The 17,964-nt window shown below is 42.9% G+C and overlaps 1 protein-coding gene across 2 annotated transcripts in view; it reads right to left on the bottom strand.

Annotated features, from left to right (window-relative positions):
• Nucleotides 1–17,495, bottom strand: part of LOXL4 (lysyl oxidase like 4) — a 95,648-nt gene extending 78,153 nt beyond the window's left edge. The window contains exons 1-3 of one of the 2 annotated variants that reach the window (XM_029610124.1): nt 17,398–17,495; nt 14,929–15,277; nt 4,829–5,007 (exon numbers count right to left, since the gene is read on the bottom strand). In XM_029610124.1, coding sequence (XP_029465984.1) covers nt 4,829–5,007; nt 14,929–15,217 — 468 coding nt within the window. In that variant the 5' untranslated portion in view covers nt 15,218–15,277; nt 17,398–17,495. Of the gene's footprint in view, nt 1–4,828; nt 5,008–14,928; nt 15,278–17,232; nt 17,298–17,397 lie in introns of those variants that run through there. The other variant, XM_029610125.1, reaches the window with a different exon arrangement.
• Between the last annotated feature and the right edge of the window lie 469 nt (nt 17,496–17,964).

Raw genomic sequence — 17,964 nt, 5'->3', positions numbered from 1 at the left:
GTGACGCATCCTGATTGTCCCTTTTTCTCTCTCTTTCATCCTCACCCTGGTATGCAGCTGCTTCGCTTCCAGGAGCAGCATTTGGAGGAGATGGCACCACAGAGAAAGGCAGAGTGCCCTGAATCCCCTCCTCCCCTTAAAGAGTCACTTGGACATTGCCACCATTCCTGTCTCCTCTCTCCCCCATCCCTATGAAAGTAGAAAATGTTAACTGATACGCAAAATATCTTTGTTATAAATACAAAAATTCTAGTTTTGGGGTCAATTTGGTGTCCTTGGTAGATTTTCATAGCTGAATGGTGTGTGTATGTGTGTTTGTGTGTGTGTATGTGTGAATACATGTGTACAGGGTAGGTCCCAAAAGTGACCACTTGTGAAAGTGATTGTAGGAAAGATGACACTGGGAGGAGGTTGATAGGGGGAAATGTGGAAAAGAGGATATACATTCAGACAACATCCAACAAGGCATTGATCTGTGCAGTCTGGGTAAACAAGCATCGGGGTAACTTGCTTGATGCGGCGGTTACTACCCTTAACCATTAAGCCTTATGATTCACCTTTGATGCAACTCCAACATTACTCTCTGCATCAACGGCAGGGGGTGGCAGGAATTTTGAATCAAACAATTACCAACAAGGGCCCTGAACTTGGTGGTTGGTGAAACAGATAAGTATGGGAAAATAAGTGTGGGAGCTTGCTGGGCAGACTGGATGGGCCATTTGTTCTTTTGCTGCCATCATTTCTATGTATCTATGTATCTATATGTATCGAGATGATTGTGTAGTAGGTAGGGTCTAGAAAAGGTGCTTTAGGTCAGACAAATTCCTCTGTGTGGTGCAGACATCCTGGTACTCTGTCTTTAAAAGCACTGAGAAGTAGTTCAAAAACAGGAGTTTTTGAACTACTTTCTCAGTGGAATAAGATAGCGCAAAAGAAGAGTGGCCCAGCTAGGCTCCTACGATTTTCCATGAGAGGAAAATAAAAAGGTTAAAAAAAATGTATGTTTCTTCCAGTAGGAAATATTTGTAGCTACAGGGAAGCTACCCAGACTCATTCCTGCTGTAAGCAGGAGGCCTCATGAAGGTGAATAAAAAAAATATATGAAAGTGGTGAATAACCCTTTGGGGTCAGGCTCTGAAGGATTGAGAATAGAGGGGGACTCTGCCTCCTGTGTAATGAATGTCTTTGTTTGGATCCATCCAAATAGCTTTTTGAGTCTTCCAAAATAGCATTAACAGCCAACTATCCTCTTTTACAACAGTAGGTATTTGTAAAAACATATTTAGCTTCTTTTCACCCACCACAGCCCCAAGCCTCCAGGGATATATCACTCCTAATGAAAACAGTCAAAATGGTCTTATTTACTACACTTTTATCCCATAGACACAGAATGAGAAAAAAAGGCCCAAAATGGGGATTAGAATTATGGCAACTCAAGGCAAACTGTGCAGGGGCAGTCCTATCACAGAGGGCAGTTTAGATGGTAGGAGGAATCATAGACGTGTTTGAACAAGAGAAAGATGTCAAAAGGCACTTGGAAATGATGGTGGTTCGTGGCATTGGAAGAAATAAATGAAAGAGCTGGGGACAGAGTCCAGGAAAGAGGTTGACAGAAGGATGCATTTTGCATCCTGGGATTCCCTCTGGGCCAATTCCAAAAACAACCACCAGTCTCGGAATTCTAATTTACATGGCTTGGCAAACGTTCTGGGAGAGATCAGTCCAGACCTCGTGTTTCTTGCTTCATTTTGTCCTCTGGTTGTGTTTGTTTTGAGTTTTTACTTCTAATTTCTTTTTGATGGCTTTCAAGACGATTTGACATAAGTGGGCAGTTATTGCTTTTGTGGTTATGCTGGAGGACAGAAAAAGGAACTACAATGAAAAGGAACTACATAGGGGGCAAGAAATAAAAACACTTCAAGCGTTTCCATACAGTTCTAAGTTTGATTGTGTTATGCTGCATGCCTTCTCGCATCCTTCCTTCACTTCAGTTTGCTGTATGTGTGTGAAACATGAGCATCTGGGAAAGTCTTCGGTTCACTAACGATATCACCTAAATCGGATTTTTAAAAGTTCCTTAAAACTGTTTTCATCTAAAAATGTTCCTTCTGCTTCCAAACTCAAGCAGGATGCATTTGCAAGACGTGTAATGCAAGATGATAAAATCTTTTCCATCTTTCAAAGAAAGAGAGAGAGAAAAAATCCTGGAAGGCAGAAAGGAAAGGAATGAGAAATGAAACAAGGCAAGAAACAAGGCCAGAGGAGACCAAGAGACACAGAGTTAGAAAGTAATTGAAGGAGAGATGGGAAGAGAGTGAGAATCAAGTATGGTGGAAAAATGACCTCAGAATGAATGGAAATTAGAAGACCATGAGTTGATAACCAACCTTGAAGCTACAGTGCTAATGAAATAATGAAAATACCCAGGAAGACTTGGGATAAGGCGCCTGAAACTAGGGTTAAGGCATGGGGGGAGATATTTTGCAACATCAGGGCTTCCCAAACCCGTCCTGGGGACCCCACAGCCAGTTGGGTTTTCAGGATATCCACAATGAATATGCATGAGATATATTTGCGTACCCTGGGCCTCCAATGTATGCAAATCTATCTCATGCATATTCATCGTGGCTATCCTGAAACCCCAACTGGTTGGGAGTGCCTCCAGGAGAGGGCTGGGAAACACTGCTCTACATGGCATCAGGTCACCAGAACCACAGTTTTATTCTCTTTATTTCTACGAAGGAGTTCAGGAACCAGTGAGCAGCAGCCTTAAAACAGCTCACAACAGAGGCTGAGTTCCTAGTAGAAACTGGACAAATAAAATATGCACACATACAGCATTGTTCCACCAACTCATCTGAGCTCTAACCTGCAAGAATGATTTAATCCTCCAAAAGTAAAAAGTGTTAACCTTGAGGAGAAACCACTCTTGTAAAATGGATGTTGAATATTCAGATTCAATCAGTGCTCTTACGCTTTGAGACCATGGCCTACACTTGGGTTTTGTTTTGTTTTTGCTTCTGTTAGTGAATAGTTTGTACATTTCAAAACAAGATGGTGTGACAGGAGACAGCATCTTTTCTGCCCCCTTAATACAGTGCTTCCCAAACTCGGTCCTCTAGGCCCTCATACAGGTCTGGATGGGGGATAAGCAAAACACATTAATCTAATCCCGTCTGCAAATGTATCTTAAGTATTTATTGTGGCTCTTCTAAAAGCCAGGCCTGCTTAACATGCTCCAGGACTCACTTTGGTAACCACTTTGGTAACTTCCCCTGAGGATGTGGTGAAAGCTATTAGGGTAGCTGTGTTTAAAAAAGATTTGGACAAGTTCCTGAAGGAAAAGTCCATTAACCATTATTAAGGTAGACTTTCAGAAATCCACTGCTTATTCTTGGGATAAGCAGCTTGGAATCTATCTATCCTTTGGGATCCTGCCAGGTACTTGTGACCTGGCTTGGCCACTGTTGGAAACAGGACACTGTGCTTGATGGACCTTTGGTCTGACCCAGTCTTAGGTTCTTATTTAAGATTTCAGTTTAGATGAAAATTTTCAAATTCCAAAGATGGGAGTGTGCTTGGTCTTTTTACTAGATACTAATAAAAAAAAGTTTTACCTTGAGCTCTTACTGTATGTTTGAATTATTAAATCTTTCGACATGCCCGATTTGATTCAAAGAGAGAGGGAATAAATTTCTGTGTCCTGGGACTGTTTGCAGAAATGCGAGGGCCCGTGCCAAATGCCCGGAACCCACAGGAGAGCTGGTGCCGCACGCTGGGCCCTGACGCGTTCCGTCGCTGGCAGAGAAGCTGAGAGGCCTGCAACAGATCACCCCTCCCCCCTTTACTGCCTCCCTTTCCCCATGTTGGCTGAGGGCAGGGAAGACATTCCTCAAGGGGAGGGGGTGGGGGGAACCGGGCAACGGTCGCTTCCCAATGATGTTAACGGGCCTTTCAATTGCAGACCCCCAGAGGGGCAATCGTTTCCCATCCTCCCACCCAACATTGTTTGTTTTCCAAAAAAACAAAAGCCCAACTGTTTACGGATTTGTAGTCATGCGTAGGCTCTCGCTGATGAGCTCGTGATATATAAATACATAGATACTCAACGGTACTATTTTACACGGGTGTGCAGGAGTATGTATATATCTACGTATGTGCATTTGTATGTGTACACGTATTTGTCTATGCTGGATCACTTCATGCAGTTAGTCCATGCTAATGAGTTTATGTTGGTTTGGTACACTGTTATGATATACTACAGATATCAGGCAATGTTAGACAGTTGTTGATTTTGATTAGCTTTGGGTTTTGCAGGTGCCAGAGCCGGTGGGGAGCTTTAAATGTGATGGCAGAGTGGGTGAGCCACTAGGCTGATGAAAAGGACATCTTTTTCGGCAAATAGTGGTTCAGGGCTATGCATTGGGAAGTGTGGCCCCTTTGCTTCGAAACAAGGCGGGGAGCTGGGTTCAAAGATCCTGTCTTGCTTGGGCTATGGTGGATGGAAATGGAGCATGGCCTGGTTCTTTGTCCATTGCAAATCTGGCTCGGGTGCAGGGTGATAATTTTAATATTGTGATGTTGGAGAAAGCTGTGGCCTTTACATCCAATCAATTTCCTGGTGTCATTAACTTGCTGCGTTCATGTGGGGTACAGCAGAGCCTAGGCACTAGTCATGGCTGCCAGCGTTAAAGGCGGTTGACACAAATATTTTGAAATGCATTGATCCTGAAGGATCCCTTTCTGGTTGCCCAGTGCTAGACAACTTACCCTTCTGTGGCTTTATCTTCCCCAATAGATTGTGATGATAAGATAGAGAACATCTTACCTGTACGCTAAGGGGTTGTAATTTTCCATCCTGGTGGAATTCAGGTAAGCGTTTCGCAGAGCAGACCACACCCACGTCTTCTGAGTGTTTACAGTCACTCACGCCCCAGCCATTGGAGTCGCACTCTGCAATGGAACTCTCCGTGCCTGTACAGTGAACGTTATCCAGCCAGATGGGACCTGATACAACAATAACAAAGACATATATGCATACATAATTCCAATGACCGCCTCTTAAAGTCTGTACAGAAGGGAAGCTCAGACATATTTTGGAATCTCCTTCAATCACCCTCGTGTTTTCTCTGCACAGACATGGTATTTACGAGAATCAAAGAACGGCATGCTCGGAAAATATTCATTTTCATTTCTCTTGTTTATTTCATTTTGAAAAGTATATCATTTTGTTTTGTTTGTTTTACTTTAAGCACACACTTTTTTTTTATAATGTGCAAATAAAATTTAAGACTGCCTCTCATTATGAGCAAAGTGGAAAAAACAGGGATTAGATCAGTTTTTTGGGGACTGAGATGAGTGAAGTGCCAACTTTTTCTGGCATGATCATTAAGGCACATTCAAGTTGGGCTAAGCTTGCACATAAAATCTTTGCACCCTTGCCAAAAATTGCACTGGATCTGTTTTGCAATTTTCACCCTGACACAGCCTCTATATTTAAGTTAAAATTCTAATTTGCATAATTTTTGCAAGCTGTCATAGTAGCAATTTGTACTCCACATTTATCACTGTTTATATCAGGGCTTCCCAAGCTGTGGCTCGGGATCTGAAATGGGATCCCAAAGCTTTCGGCTGGGGTTCATAAGTGCCTCAAGCAGTAAGTGCCCTTCAGGTGCCAGCAGCATTAGTAGCAATTTAACTGTGTATGTGCCGATGTTCTCTGCTGAGAACTGTAGATCAGCAGAATAAAAATGCATTAAATAAATAAATAAATAAGTTGGCACAGGGCCTATGATCCAGCATACATTCACAGGCCATGCTGTGTCACTGCCCCTTGTAGAGTCTCTGTGATTATAGGAAGACCTGAATGAGGAAGGAGCTTATGCCGGCTCACAGGCCCCATGCTAACTTTTGTTACCAATGTTGTTGTTCATGCAGTTGAACATTGGGCATGGGTTGTTGGTCATTGCCATTGCTCCTCTATTCTCACTCACTATTGAACCTTACCCAAGAGAAAAATGTTGCCCCTGTCATCAGTGTGTTGCCCCTTCCCACCAGCTGTCATCCACCTTTTGGCCCAGGACCCAAAGGAAAATGTTGACACTGACCCTGGCCAGGGAATGTCTGGAGGAGGGGTTGTTTGAAGGGAGGGATCAGATGCAGGAGGGGCTTGATCAGGGAGAGAGGGATTGGCTGTGGAGGGTGGAGAGCAGGGATGACAGAAGATTGACTGGGGGATATAAGAGAGGAGCTGAGGAGTGAGAGGAGATTAGCTGGAGGGGTGTGACAGAAGGTTTGGAAGGGAGGAGGTGAGGGAGAGGGAATGGGGGATGGGGTGAGTGGGAAGGAATGAGAATAATTAGTTGGATATTAGAAGAAGGGCTTGGGATGAGGGAGGGGCAGCTGGGAAGAATGCAAAAAGGGCTCGAGGGGCTGAGAAAGAGGGAGCGGAGGGTGAGAGAGAGGATCCATTGGAGAAGGTGGAGGTTGAGAGAGGGGATCAGCTGCAGTGCGCGGAGGGTGAGAGTGGAGTGTGTGCTGGAGGGGGACTTCACCTCTGCCAATTTATTTTGGTCGTCCTCTGGGGTCCATGCGAATTTTCAAGTGCGAAAAAGGGGTCACATTTGCTGAAAGTTTTGGGGAGCCTTGGTTTAAATCAAGGAAGAGCAATTTTCAAAGGCATTTCCATGGGTAAACAGTGTTTTTACCTGCAGACCTGAGCTTTCACAAAACTGCTGGCCTGACGTGAGGGTGTACTTCCACGCACGCCGCCCGTCTGCACGTACGTTTACCTGCGCTGAAGCAGAGGCCTGCCCGGCTGTGGAGCTGGGTGAGGGGTTTGAACTTACGCACATGCTTTTGCACGCTCAAAAGCTAGGCGTGTAATACTTTGAAAATTATCCCACCCAGTTTTACCCGTGCACAACTGCGCCCACGTCTGCTTTGAGAATTGGTGTATTTAGGTGGGCTGGTGTAAAATGACCAGCTCAGACTAGGACAGTTTGGGGGTTAGAGTGATGGAAGACTGAGCTGCATGGCAGGTTGTGAACCTTTTCTCATTGGGTCAAACACCGAACTCATCCAAAGATCTCATCCAGCCTCTCTCCAGACCACACAGGCCCCCCCTCTTCAGTTGTGCTGGAATGTTTTTTGTTTTGTATAATTTTAGCAGATTTTTATTTTTTTTTTTGGAGCATAGAGAGGACACAAAGAAAGAAAGTACAGAGAACAGAGGAGAAATAAAGAGAACGTATTTTGTCTACGTCAAGAGTGAGTTTAAAAAAAAAAAATCTCAAATCAGGCTATCAGCACAGAATATGTATTTAGGTAAATTAAAAATATCACATTGTAACGATTAGTTCAAAGAATTATGCACCCGCAAGATAAACCTGTAAATGATGTTTGTAACCAGGTTCTCCAAAGTGTTTTGTGGGCCCTGTTGTATTAATGCCTTTCTAACCTACTTAAGAAACCCCTCATTAGCCCCCTAGAGGTCTCTCCCTTAGAGAGATGTAGGAGTTCCGCAGTAAACAGCAGAGAAGAACCCAGCACATTGGGTTATCTCAAAGGTGAGCAAAATGTGACCACGAGAGCTTCCCCCCCCCCCCCCCAGCTTACTGTAAAAAAAAACCCAAAAAAACCCAACTTATTAAAATTAATACCATTACTATCCCGCTGATGATGGAGTTTCGCGACTGCTCCTGCTGACATCATCAAAGGCCCAATGCGTCATATAAAGCGGATCTCAGGCCTTTGAAGATGACTTTGGTAGGGAACAGCCGAGAAGCTATTTGCCTGTTCCCTTCTCGCTCTTCTGTGTCTGCTGCCGCTGCCTAGCGTTGCTGGAAACCTCCACCAAACGTTGCCTGAGACTGTTATCACTGACGCTGGAAAGGAGCCTAAAAGCGCCAGTTAGAATTGATTTTTTTCTTAGGCTTTACAATGGGGAAAATGTTGGTTTATTTTTTAAATAGTATTTAAGACGCATTAGTTGCTTCGCATTGGGTGGTTTGGGACTACATTGTATTCCAGGGGGACTCCCTGCCCCCTCCCCCTTCAACCTTGCCCCCCAGTGCAGACAAAAGCCAATAAGCGTGGCCCAGTGGAATAAAAAAGTTTGCCCACTCCCAGGTTAGCTCCTGCATCATGCAGTAAATCTTTTGAAATCGCTTTCCAGAGGTTTCTGAGGGTTATTGCTAAAGAACGTGAACATTTCTTTTTCACTGCTGCAAACTGGGTCTACAGCAAACAGAACCCGGTAAGTAGAATTGCCAAATGTCAATAGAAAACAAAATCTCTCAGTTCATGAGGCAAGGACTTCAGTCGACACTGCTGTAATTGCCCTACATCTCTTGGGAATCTGAATTCTGTATATTTCCAGGTCACCTAGAAGTAAACTGAGGCTGTCATGTTTTAAGGTTCTGTATCAAATATTTTGATGGACCAACCATTCACTATGAAAGTACCTGTGGACTGGATTCTGTAAATACTTTCATTTTTTTAATAAATAAATAGATCTGCTTTGGAACCACAACTTTTCTTGCCCAAAGCCTGCCTTTATTGCCTGGTGTATGGTTCACCAGCAATAAAGAAAGAGAAAGTCAGCGTGTTCCCTGAAATAAATTCCAGTCTGTGCCTTACAAACTACAGCTGCCATCCAGAGAAGGGCCTGGTCAGCCATCACGCTGGGCCACGACCCCATCTGCTCAGCCTGTTTTGGACTTCACCCCAGGCAGGTGTTACATGGTGTTATTGTCTTCTGCCAGTCAAAGCAGACTTGGTCTCCTGCCAGACATTAAACCCATGGATTTAGGGCCAGTTTAAGAAATTTAGGGTTGGTTTGGAAAGGATGTTTTCTTTTGCAAAGCACTGGGACAATTTGAAGTTGGCAAATACTTTGAGGTTGATGAGGCTTTTGGCTTGATTAAACTCGTTTATATTTTATACATGATTTTAGGAACACCAACACCCAGGGACATTCTCTGAGTTATAAAATATGCTTAAGCGAACAACAGCAAGTAGTTACATATTTAAACAATTTTAGCACCAACAATCACAGCACCAACTGGAACCTGAACAAAGAAGAAACCTTTTAGAGAAAAGAAGTGCTGAAACAGTTCCCCTAGTATCATAGGAGCAAAGAAATACTGGTACTCTATATGCCCCACAGAATAGTCATATTGCTATTTAAAAAATGCAAAAGGTAGTGGCACACAATATTTTCGCATATCATTATACCTTTGGCTCCTCCTGAGTGCATCTAGTAGCATTATAGAAATGATAAGTAGTAATAGTAGTAGTAGTAGTAATAATAATATTTACATTTCTCTTACCTCTTTGCCTTATCTCGCCTTCCTGCTCGATCCTACCAGTGTCTATAGATAACAAGAAACTGTGCAACAACACCAAACCTTGAAAACATCTCTGGAGGCAAGAGCTTTGTTAGACCTAGAATAGCCTTTATGGACAGTGTAGCAAGCTACTATAAACCAGGTTCCTTCCCCCATGAGCTTATCATGTGTTGGAGTCTTCCATGTAATCTGAGCGGCGTCTGGATCTGAGTGATGTTTTTGGACCTGTCAAAAAGGGGTTTTCAACCTTGCAGAGACTGCAAGCCGCCGCAGCCAAGACGAAGGAATATAAAAATGCATCAAAATCCCTGTGTGCTCTCTTGTGAATGACAAATGTTCTACAGGAACCAGCATCCAGCACTCACAGTGTTAACAAGTTGGGAAAAGGACTGTATTGTTTTAGTTTGCCCAGAGAACAGCACTACATAGCCACCAGTGGAGGAAACCAATGGAATGCTGGGAGACCATTTAAGGTAGAAAAAGCGCAATTTGGCTGGCTCTGTCTGTATGTGCGGGGCAGGGACGGCCAGGAGATGGAGCCAGGAAGAGAGGAGTGCATCTGGCAGCTCTGCAATCAATTATTCACACGAGATAGGGCTGGGAAAAAGAAACTGGTGGGCCGTGGTCTTTCTGTAAGGGACTGAAACCAGGCCCGCTTTCTGTTTAGTACCAAGTAAACCATTGGGGGAAGCTCCCCAGGAGAAAGAGAGACCTTCCTCACACTGCAGGGCTCATTTATTTGGTTTGTCTTCTAGCCAGCTTCCCCATCGAGAGGGACTCATTCATTTTCTTGATTGTTTTTTTCCCACACAATATGAGTATTTTGGTTGCCCTGGCTAACAGGCCATACCCAGTGTTATTTTTCTATTGCTTTATATTACACTTCACTACTGTACTTTTCCCATTTAATGTTCTGGTTGGATTTACTGACTACTTACACAATACTAGTAAAAGGGCTGATTACTGTTTTATTCGGTGTGATGATGATTTTATCTGGTCTGTGGTGCCACAAGTGAGAGGTTGTTAGGGAAGGGCACAGAATTGTGGTATCGGGGTGACCGGGACCCTGTCTCATCCCCCACTCAGGCTACGAACCTGAAGGTAAATCATGTTGGTAAATATAATTTCTCCTGTGGTACTCCCCACCCCAAGCATAGGGGAAATTCATAGTCCAGACCAAAGGGGGGTGGGCCACAACGGTTTACGCATTTTCAACGACTGAAGCCCTCGATGCGAGAAGAAGGAAGCAAGAGCTTTGCTAAAGTTACTTATTTTTCCCAGCACTGCTGAGGTAAGCAGGCTTTTGCTTAATTTTGCCTGTAAATAATAAAAGTCTGGAGAAGGATAGAAAGAGTTCAGTCCTCCCACAAACCAAAGGCCATTCACGCTTATGTTGTATTAAGAAGTTAACTTTCCAGGCCTGCTGATAACCAAGTTTCAGCATGATCTAGAAGAAATCCACCGTGAGTTGGCATGATTTTGTAATTGGAGAAGGGCTTCAGGAGTGCTCATTAACTTGTTTTTCGTCATCCATTCCCTCACTACCAGGCTCATAGTAAAACAGAAAATTATGAGGGTCGTGTGTTCCTTGGCTTTTTCTTTAAAATGTTTCTCCACTTCTAGGTTATGTTGCACAGTTGAGATGCATGGATTTCATACATGTGCTGTCCCAGACTTCATGCCATAAATTTTCGGTTTTCCAGACAAATGCACTTTGTAACCCTCGTGGTCAATTAAAAAGGGTCATTCAAGTCTGGTGCAGTTCATCACATCGACCAGCCCATAGTTATATGATATCAGCAGCGAGAAGAACCCAGCTTGACTTTAGCAAACATTTGTCTCGAAACAGAGACTAAAGAAATGCTTCCAACTAAATTAAGGAAGGCTTTACTCTTCTTTTTTTTTTATGTTTGTACCAATACTATGATTTTTTGGTAAAGTGCCCCAGATAAAGGCAGTATTTAAAAGTCTAACTAAACAACAAAATGTGACTTCCTGGCTGACCCTATTCTCTGCCGATAAATAATTGCCCAGATGCTGATTGAGTCTTGATGGTATCAGACTTACAAATAGTGTTTTCTGGGTCTTGGTCTGCATCTTAATCCAGTGATAAGATGAATTTCCCCATGAAATTTACAGCAGCAATGCTACCTAAACTCTTCAAATATCGGCTTGCTTGTTTCCTGACCCTGTTGTTATCCCTTCGACTCTTAGCCCTAGGTCTCTCTTTATTTTATTCTAATATATTGCATTGCTTGCACTCTATAATTGATATGAAGGATGTGCACCTCTTCCTATGGCTACCCCCTATTTTCAAAGTTCTTCGTTTCTTGTCCAGATATGATGCCCGAGTCGTGCAGGACCGTCCCAGAGGCACTCGGAGGTCCTTGGATTCATAATACTGAGAACAGTGACGAAGGAGGAATTTTTGTAAACTTTAGACATAGTCAGACATTTCCTTTTCCAACACTAAATGTAAATCAAACTCCGCCCAAAAAAACAATCACTAGGGGGTGAATTTTCAAAAAGTTGTGTTGGTAAAAGTTAACATATACACATGTAATTAAAATAGCTTGTACTTGCATAATCGCTAATTTATAAGCCTCATACTTTGTTTCACACACGCACATAGACGCTTGTGTGGCCGGACCCCCCCAGTTTGCCACTAGATGTTCCTAGGTCCCAGTCTAGATATTTCTACCCTTGGAGCCTTCTATCCCCCTCGGCCTCCTCCTCCCTGGAGAACTGGGATTGGTTGCCTCTGACTATTTAACCCTGCCATTTTACAGTTCGGGGGGGTGTAGAGGGCTAGTTTTAGTTTTTGATGTCTGGGTTTTCCATCCTGCCTCATCAGGCTTTTGTTTTTTTGACGTGGATCTATTCTGTGCACTCCCTGCCAGAGGGTCTATCTGTTATTGGTGGCGGCAAGGAAACTTGTGGGGACTCCTGTTCCAGGACTGAAGACCAGTGAGCCCGTTCACTCCCTGAATGTGGCAAGCCCCTGTGAAAGGCTTGGCAGCGTGAGATATTTGATGGCCAGAAGAAACCTATGGAACCTTGGAAAGGTTCTGTGTTTAAACCTTGCTCCTTTAGGCAAAAGTCATCGTCGCTGACTGGACACAGAGGACAGGGGCTGAAGACCAGTGAGCCCGTTCACCCTTTGCAGGTGGCAAGCACCTGTGACAGCAAGACACTGGACAAGGAAAATTTGGAATTAAGAAATGCATTTTCTCTTTTGTTGTGAAGAGGTTTTTTTAAGCCACCCCTCCTCACTGGGAGCCAGGTTCCTGATTCTAAAGACTTCCAACACAAGGAGTCACCATTTTAAAAAAGCAAAGGAGACAAGTAAGATCTGGAGACCCCCACCCCAGGACACAGAGCTGGATCTCAGGATTGAGCTGGAGACTCAAGCAGGACTGTATTTTTGTGGCAGAAGCAGACCCCTGTTATGGGAATCCTGGTGGGTCGCTGGGAGAGCTGTTGTGCACATTTTCATGACCTTGGGAAGCTCTCCTCAGATTGTTGAAGTAAAGGACACCTACCCAGAGGGAACACCCATGCCTGTACCAAATTCATCTGTAACTTCATATTTATGGATAAAAGGGACTTTATGACTTTTAACAAATCAGTAAAATAACGATTTAACACCCAATGCCTTGTCCTAGCTAGCTTGTCCCAGCATCTCCCTCCAGGGGAAGCCTCAGCTATCAACACATCCAGAGATTGACACACAACTGTCTGGGCCAGAAACAAATGTTTCCCCCCATAAAAAGAATCCACCTCTGGGATAGAGAACACAGGACATGGGAGGAGCACTAGCCAGGGTATAAATATATTTGTGTGCCCTTGGAGTTAACACACTGCTAAGGTTTACACATGAAAAACATGTAAATTTCCATTTTATAAGACACACACATACATTTGGCAACTTGCATAATTTTACTCCTGCTAATTATCTGGCATAATTGATATCAGACTGGTTTATTGTGTACTATTGGCTGGGTGGGAGGACTGGGTGAACTGGAGGGAGTTCAGGCGGAAGAACCAGGAAAGTCTCGATCATCTGCAGAAGGACTGCAAGAACTGGTGGAGGAATCGGAAAACTGGTAATTTCAATTATGCACATCTGTTTTAAAATATACCGATTTCCATGCATCAATCGGCTTTTAAGCAAGCAAGTCCTATCTTTCTTTTGAACATACAATATATGTGTATATACTTTTAGTATTGGTAGGAAACGTACACACATTTAATGTACTGAAATACTCGCTTTCAATGCATTGCATGTGTTTACGTGCAAGCGTTCATACGCGTATTTTATAAAATGCATGTATCTGATATGCGCAGATTATAAAATACTGTCTTGCATCTCTGCACGGCCATATGTGCACATATATGTGGCTGTGCGGGGTAGTTTGTAAGTTAGCCTCTTAATTTCCAAGACACAATGCTAATCCTGCTGCTTTAAACTTCTGCTAATGCCTACAGTTACCCCTAGCATTCCTATAGCATTCTCTGTACTTACTGCTAAAAGGAATGAGCTAAACCTAATCCTCTTTACTCCATTCATCTGAGCAACACCTGTTGAAAAAGAGTAAGAGGCCAATGCAATATGACATGTGGTAAAACGGGCGCTCGTATTGAGCGCCCTGTTTCCTAATGCGCGCACAAACACCTCTCCTGGGCACCCGATGCAGTATTATAATGAGCTGCCGTGCTGAAAAGGATATGCTGGGGATCAGTTGTGCATCCCTAGCATTCTGCATTGGGCTCCCAGGAACCGACGGTGCATGGGTTAGGAAAAAGGCCTGCTCAATACGAGCATCCGTTTTTTCACCCCACAAAAGAAAAGCTGGCGTGTGAAATCCCCTGCAGTGACAAAAAGCAGCCATGCAGCCTTGCAAAATCTAAAGATTGCAGCTTCGCAAAATGTAAACATTTTTACAGCAGGAAGCCAATGCAGTTCCCTCAGTATTGGGTTAATCTGGTCTTGGGTTTTAGCAACCTGGCAGGCAGCCAGTAGGAGGAAACAGAAAATCGCCCCTCGGCTAATGGGCCCTTGTCTCGTGGTATGACTTAGTGCCAGCTCCGGGGCTGACGTTAAATTTGCCACATTAACAAAGGTGCATTAGCTGAGGGGCAATTTTCTGCATTGTGGAGGTAATAGATAAAAGCCTGATCTATATGGCATTTACATGTGATGAGCGCTATCAGCTATGCATTTGTTTGGACACGCGTTGTGGATGCGCTAATCCCCTTGTTGCACATCCAAAATGCACATCCAATCGCTCGTTAAGCTGTGTGCTAGGCTGAGTGCACTTTATTGCATTGGCCCCTAAGGGAGCACCATTGTGCCTCCCTCTCTCCTAGAAACACATTTATACAACACTCCCAGTTATGACTCCTGCTTGGAGATACTTAGACTAAAAAGCTCAAAGTAGATAATATTTTTCTACCACATTTCTAGATGATTTCTGCAAGTAAATCTAGGATGACCTCTCAATAGTGTTTGCTGTTACATTATTATTCAATATCCTTTCTGGAACTGGAAAAATGAGGAAAGAGATTTTCTTCTTACCATCGCCTTGCCCGTATTTAGCACTGTGAGCCCACGTCATGGCCCTCTCAAAGCCAAGCTCTTTGCAAATGACATTTGCCTCATTGATGTTGAAGTCATCATCACATACTGTTCCCCACTGTCCATTGTACCGAACCTCCAAGCGCCCTTCATTAGGATTCCTCCCTGGCCCAACCAACCGTAACTGGATTTGTGGTGACCCGGTTTGGCGCTGTTGCCAACTTCGGTCTGGCCAGAACAGCAAGACAAGCAGCAGAATGCAGATGGGTTGAGCTGATACCAACTTCATGGTTTTGTTCTCAGGGTGACTCAGATGGGTCTCTTTCTTTCACATGAATAAAAGCATATACTGCCGAATGAAAAAAAAGAAAAACTATTATTTCTTTCCCTTAAAAATAAAAGTAGGTTTATATAAGAAGTTTGAACATATTTTTTAGGCTTGTAGTTTCCTTCTGCTCCTTTAGGTTTTAGTTGCAGCTCAATCAGAATCAGCTTCTGTTAGGCTATGGTTACCATGATCCTTCATTTGCAATTATCTTGGGTTTCCCCCTGTTTTATATTCCCCTCCCACCTCAGTCCAGCCATTGCAGAAATGGTCCTTTATCAGGAGCCACATTTCCCTCTAGATCCCAGCTAATGTAAGAATGCCTCATCCACCACAGCATCCCCAGGTGATGCAGGAGCAGAGGCTCAGCCCAGGAATTAAATACAGGTCCTCTGCATGGCAATGCACAGCACATGCCACTAAGCTAGAAGTTTACATTTAAAAAACAATTCCCTATATGATATTCCTAGTTTGTCATAGTGTCTTCGACTTGAAAAATCCAAAATGCCAAGAAGAACTGCAATGGCTTTCCCATCAATCTATAGGTAAAATTTCAGTATGGTCGCTATTTAGGTCATTACTGATGTTTGTTAAAACAAAATCAGGACCTACATTTGATAGAAAATGAATGCCGATCAAGCTGCACTGGAATATTACAAATGAGAAAGTGCCAGTCTATTTCCACTTCTTTCGAAAAAGGATGAATTCTGTGATGGTGAAATGGGATCACAGAGAAGAGCAAGAAAATTTCTTAGCTATAAGCTAGTGCCAACTCATGCATGACTCAGATCTGGAAGATGTCCAACTCCTACTAGCATTGGCAAAGCCTTTAAAATACCTTCTACTGCAGAATAATTTCTGGGTCACACATATTAGGATACCCTCCCAACATTAGCTGGCATCAGAGAAGAATCACTTATTGTAGAGCTAGTGCCATCTTACAGTTATCATGAGTAGGTCAAGTAGCACTGGAAATGCCTATGAAGAGAACTATGCACTCATGGGTAAGTACCTCGTCACAGCTAGCTTGGGCAATCCTTCAAACACTGTAATTGTCTTGGAAGAATCTCATGGTTTCCAGGGTTAGTGCTAGCTCTCCTATTAGCACATCTTTCCTGGAAGCTACTAATACTGGGTTAACTGTATGGATGCTACTAGCACTGGGTTAACAGTAGATCACATAATGATGTCATAGTATATCATTGGTGATATTTAAAAGTCAAAACCATTTAAAATGACTATTTTTCTGCATGTCACACATTTTCAGTAATTAAAAAGCTATGAGTTGGAACATATAAAAAGCAGTAACAGAGAGGATACTGCACTATTTCATATATAATAAACTTCAGTATCTGGAAATTGCTCCAGAGATTATCTGGCACTTATTTAGACTGAAGAATAATATTGAATATGAAAATGTTTTAAATGGAACAAAGTTTAGGAAACACTCAAAGTAAATCTTTTATTATATTTTTTTTTCTGCATTACATATGTTCAATGACATTTTAGTATCTTTCTCTCTAGGTTTTTCCTCTATATTTCTGCTTTTTCTGGACATACATTTAGAGAGCTATTTTCTTCATTCTGGAAGAAAAGGTGCTGATACTCACATGCAGGATGCATTTTTTTTTTTTTTTTTTAGGGAAAACAGCAAATCAAGCAGGTGGAAGAAAAAAAGGTGCATGTACCCCCTGAAAAAAAAGCCCTGTACATTTATATGTTATCTAAACATAATCTCAATCGTCATCATGATATTTCTCCATCTAGTTGATGTCTGTGCATACCGCGCCCTATCACACTTCTCCTTAGATATTGATGCTTACTTAGGTTACTAATTCTGTACATGCAATCCTTAGATTGTAACAGACAGACATAATAAAACAAATGCATTCAAAACCAAATGAAATTTTAAAAGTTGCTTTCTAAGCAAGGGTTACAAATAAGCCCGAAGCAGTTAGAGTATGAAAGTGAGAGCTCACCAGGTTGTAGTTAAAGCCAGATGAGTTCTTCAGGGTCAGTTTCTTACTCTGTGCCAAATTTCCTGTCTCTCTCTCTCCCTCCCTCCTTCACTCATGCATGCACAAACTGACTGAATTACAGATTACTCCCAGCAGGATAACTGCAGTCCTAAGTGTTGCTCTTACCTTCATGCAGAGTAACTGAGACAGCCAGGAGTTCAGCAGGAGGCTGTCCTATCCCTTTTATTGTAAACCGCCTGCCCCCAGATTATGACTCTCTGTGGAAAATCTGTGGAAAGGGAGGGAGACGGGCAGCTTTCAGTTGGACTAATTGGAGGAGTCAGAAACTGCTTGTCAGAGAAAGAGAGACTGGAGGGTCATAATCCATAAGAAACCGAGAATGCACAAGACTTCCATTTAGAATGTGAGAGTAAATAATATATACGCAAGGTTCCTTAAAATATAATAGCTTGACTTTTTTAAACTAGTCCATGACACTGTAACCTCAGCAAGCTGCTTATATTTCTTTACATCCCATAAGTGCTGCAGACATCAGACAGTATCTTTCTCAATGTTCGTACAATTTTTTTTTTTTTAAATTACAGTATTCCAAAATAAGTCCTGCATTTTTGCCCAAGGTTATACATAGAGAGGGGTGTGGATTAAGGAAAATGATTTAGTTTTGTCCTGAAAGGGTGGAGGGGAGGGGGTCTCTGAAGAGTAGGGGTTTCTGGACCCAGCTCATTATTTTAT

Source organism: Rhinatrema bivittatum, chromosome 7, assembly GCF_901001135.1.
Source record: "Rhinatrema bivittatum chromosome 7, aRhiBiv1.1, whole genome shotgun sequence".
Classification (NCBI taxonomy): domain Eukaryota; kingdom Metazoa; phylum Chordata; class Amphibia; order Gymnophiona; family Rhinatrematidae; genus Rhinatrema; species Rhinatrema bivittatum.
This window is presented reverse-complemented; position numbering and strand designations above follow the sequence as displayed.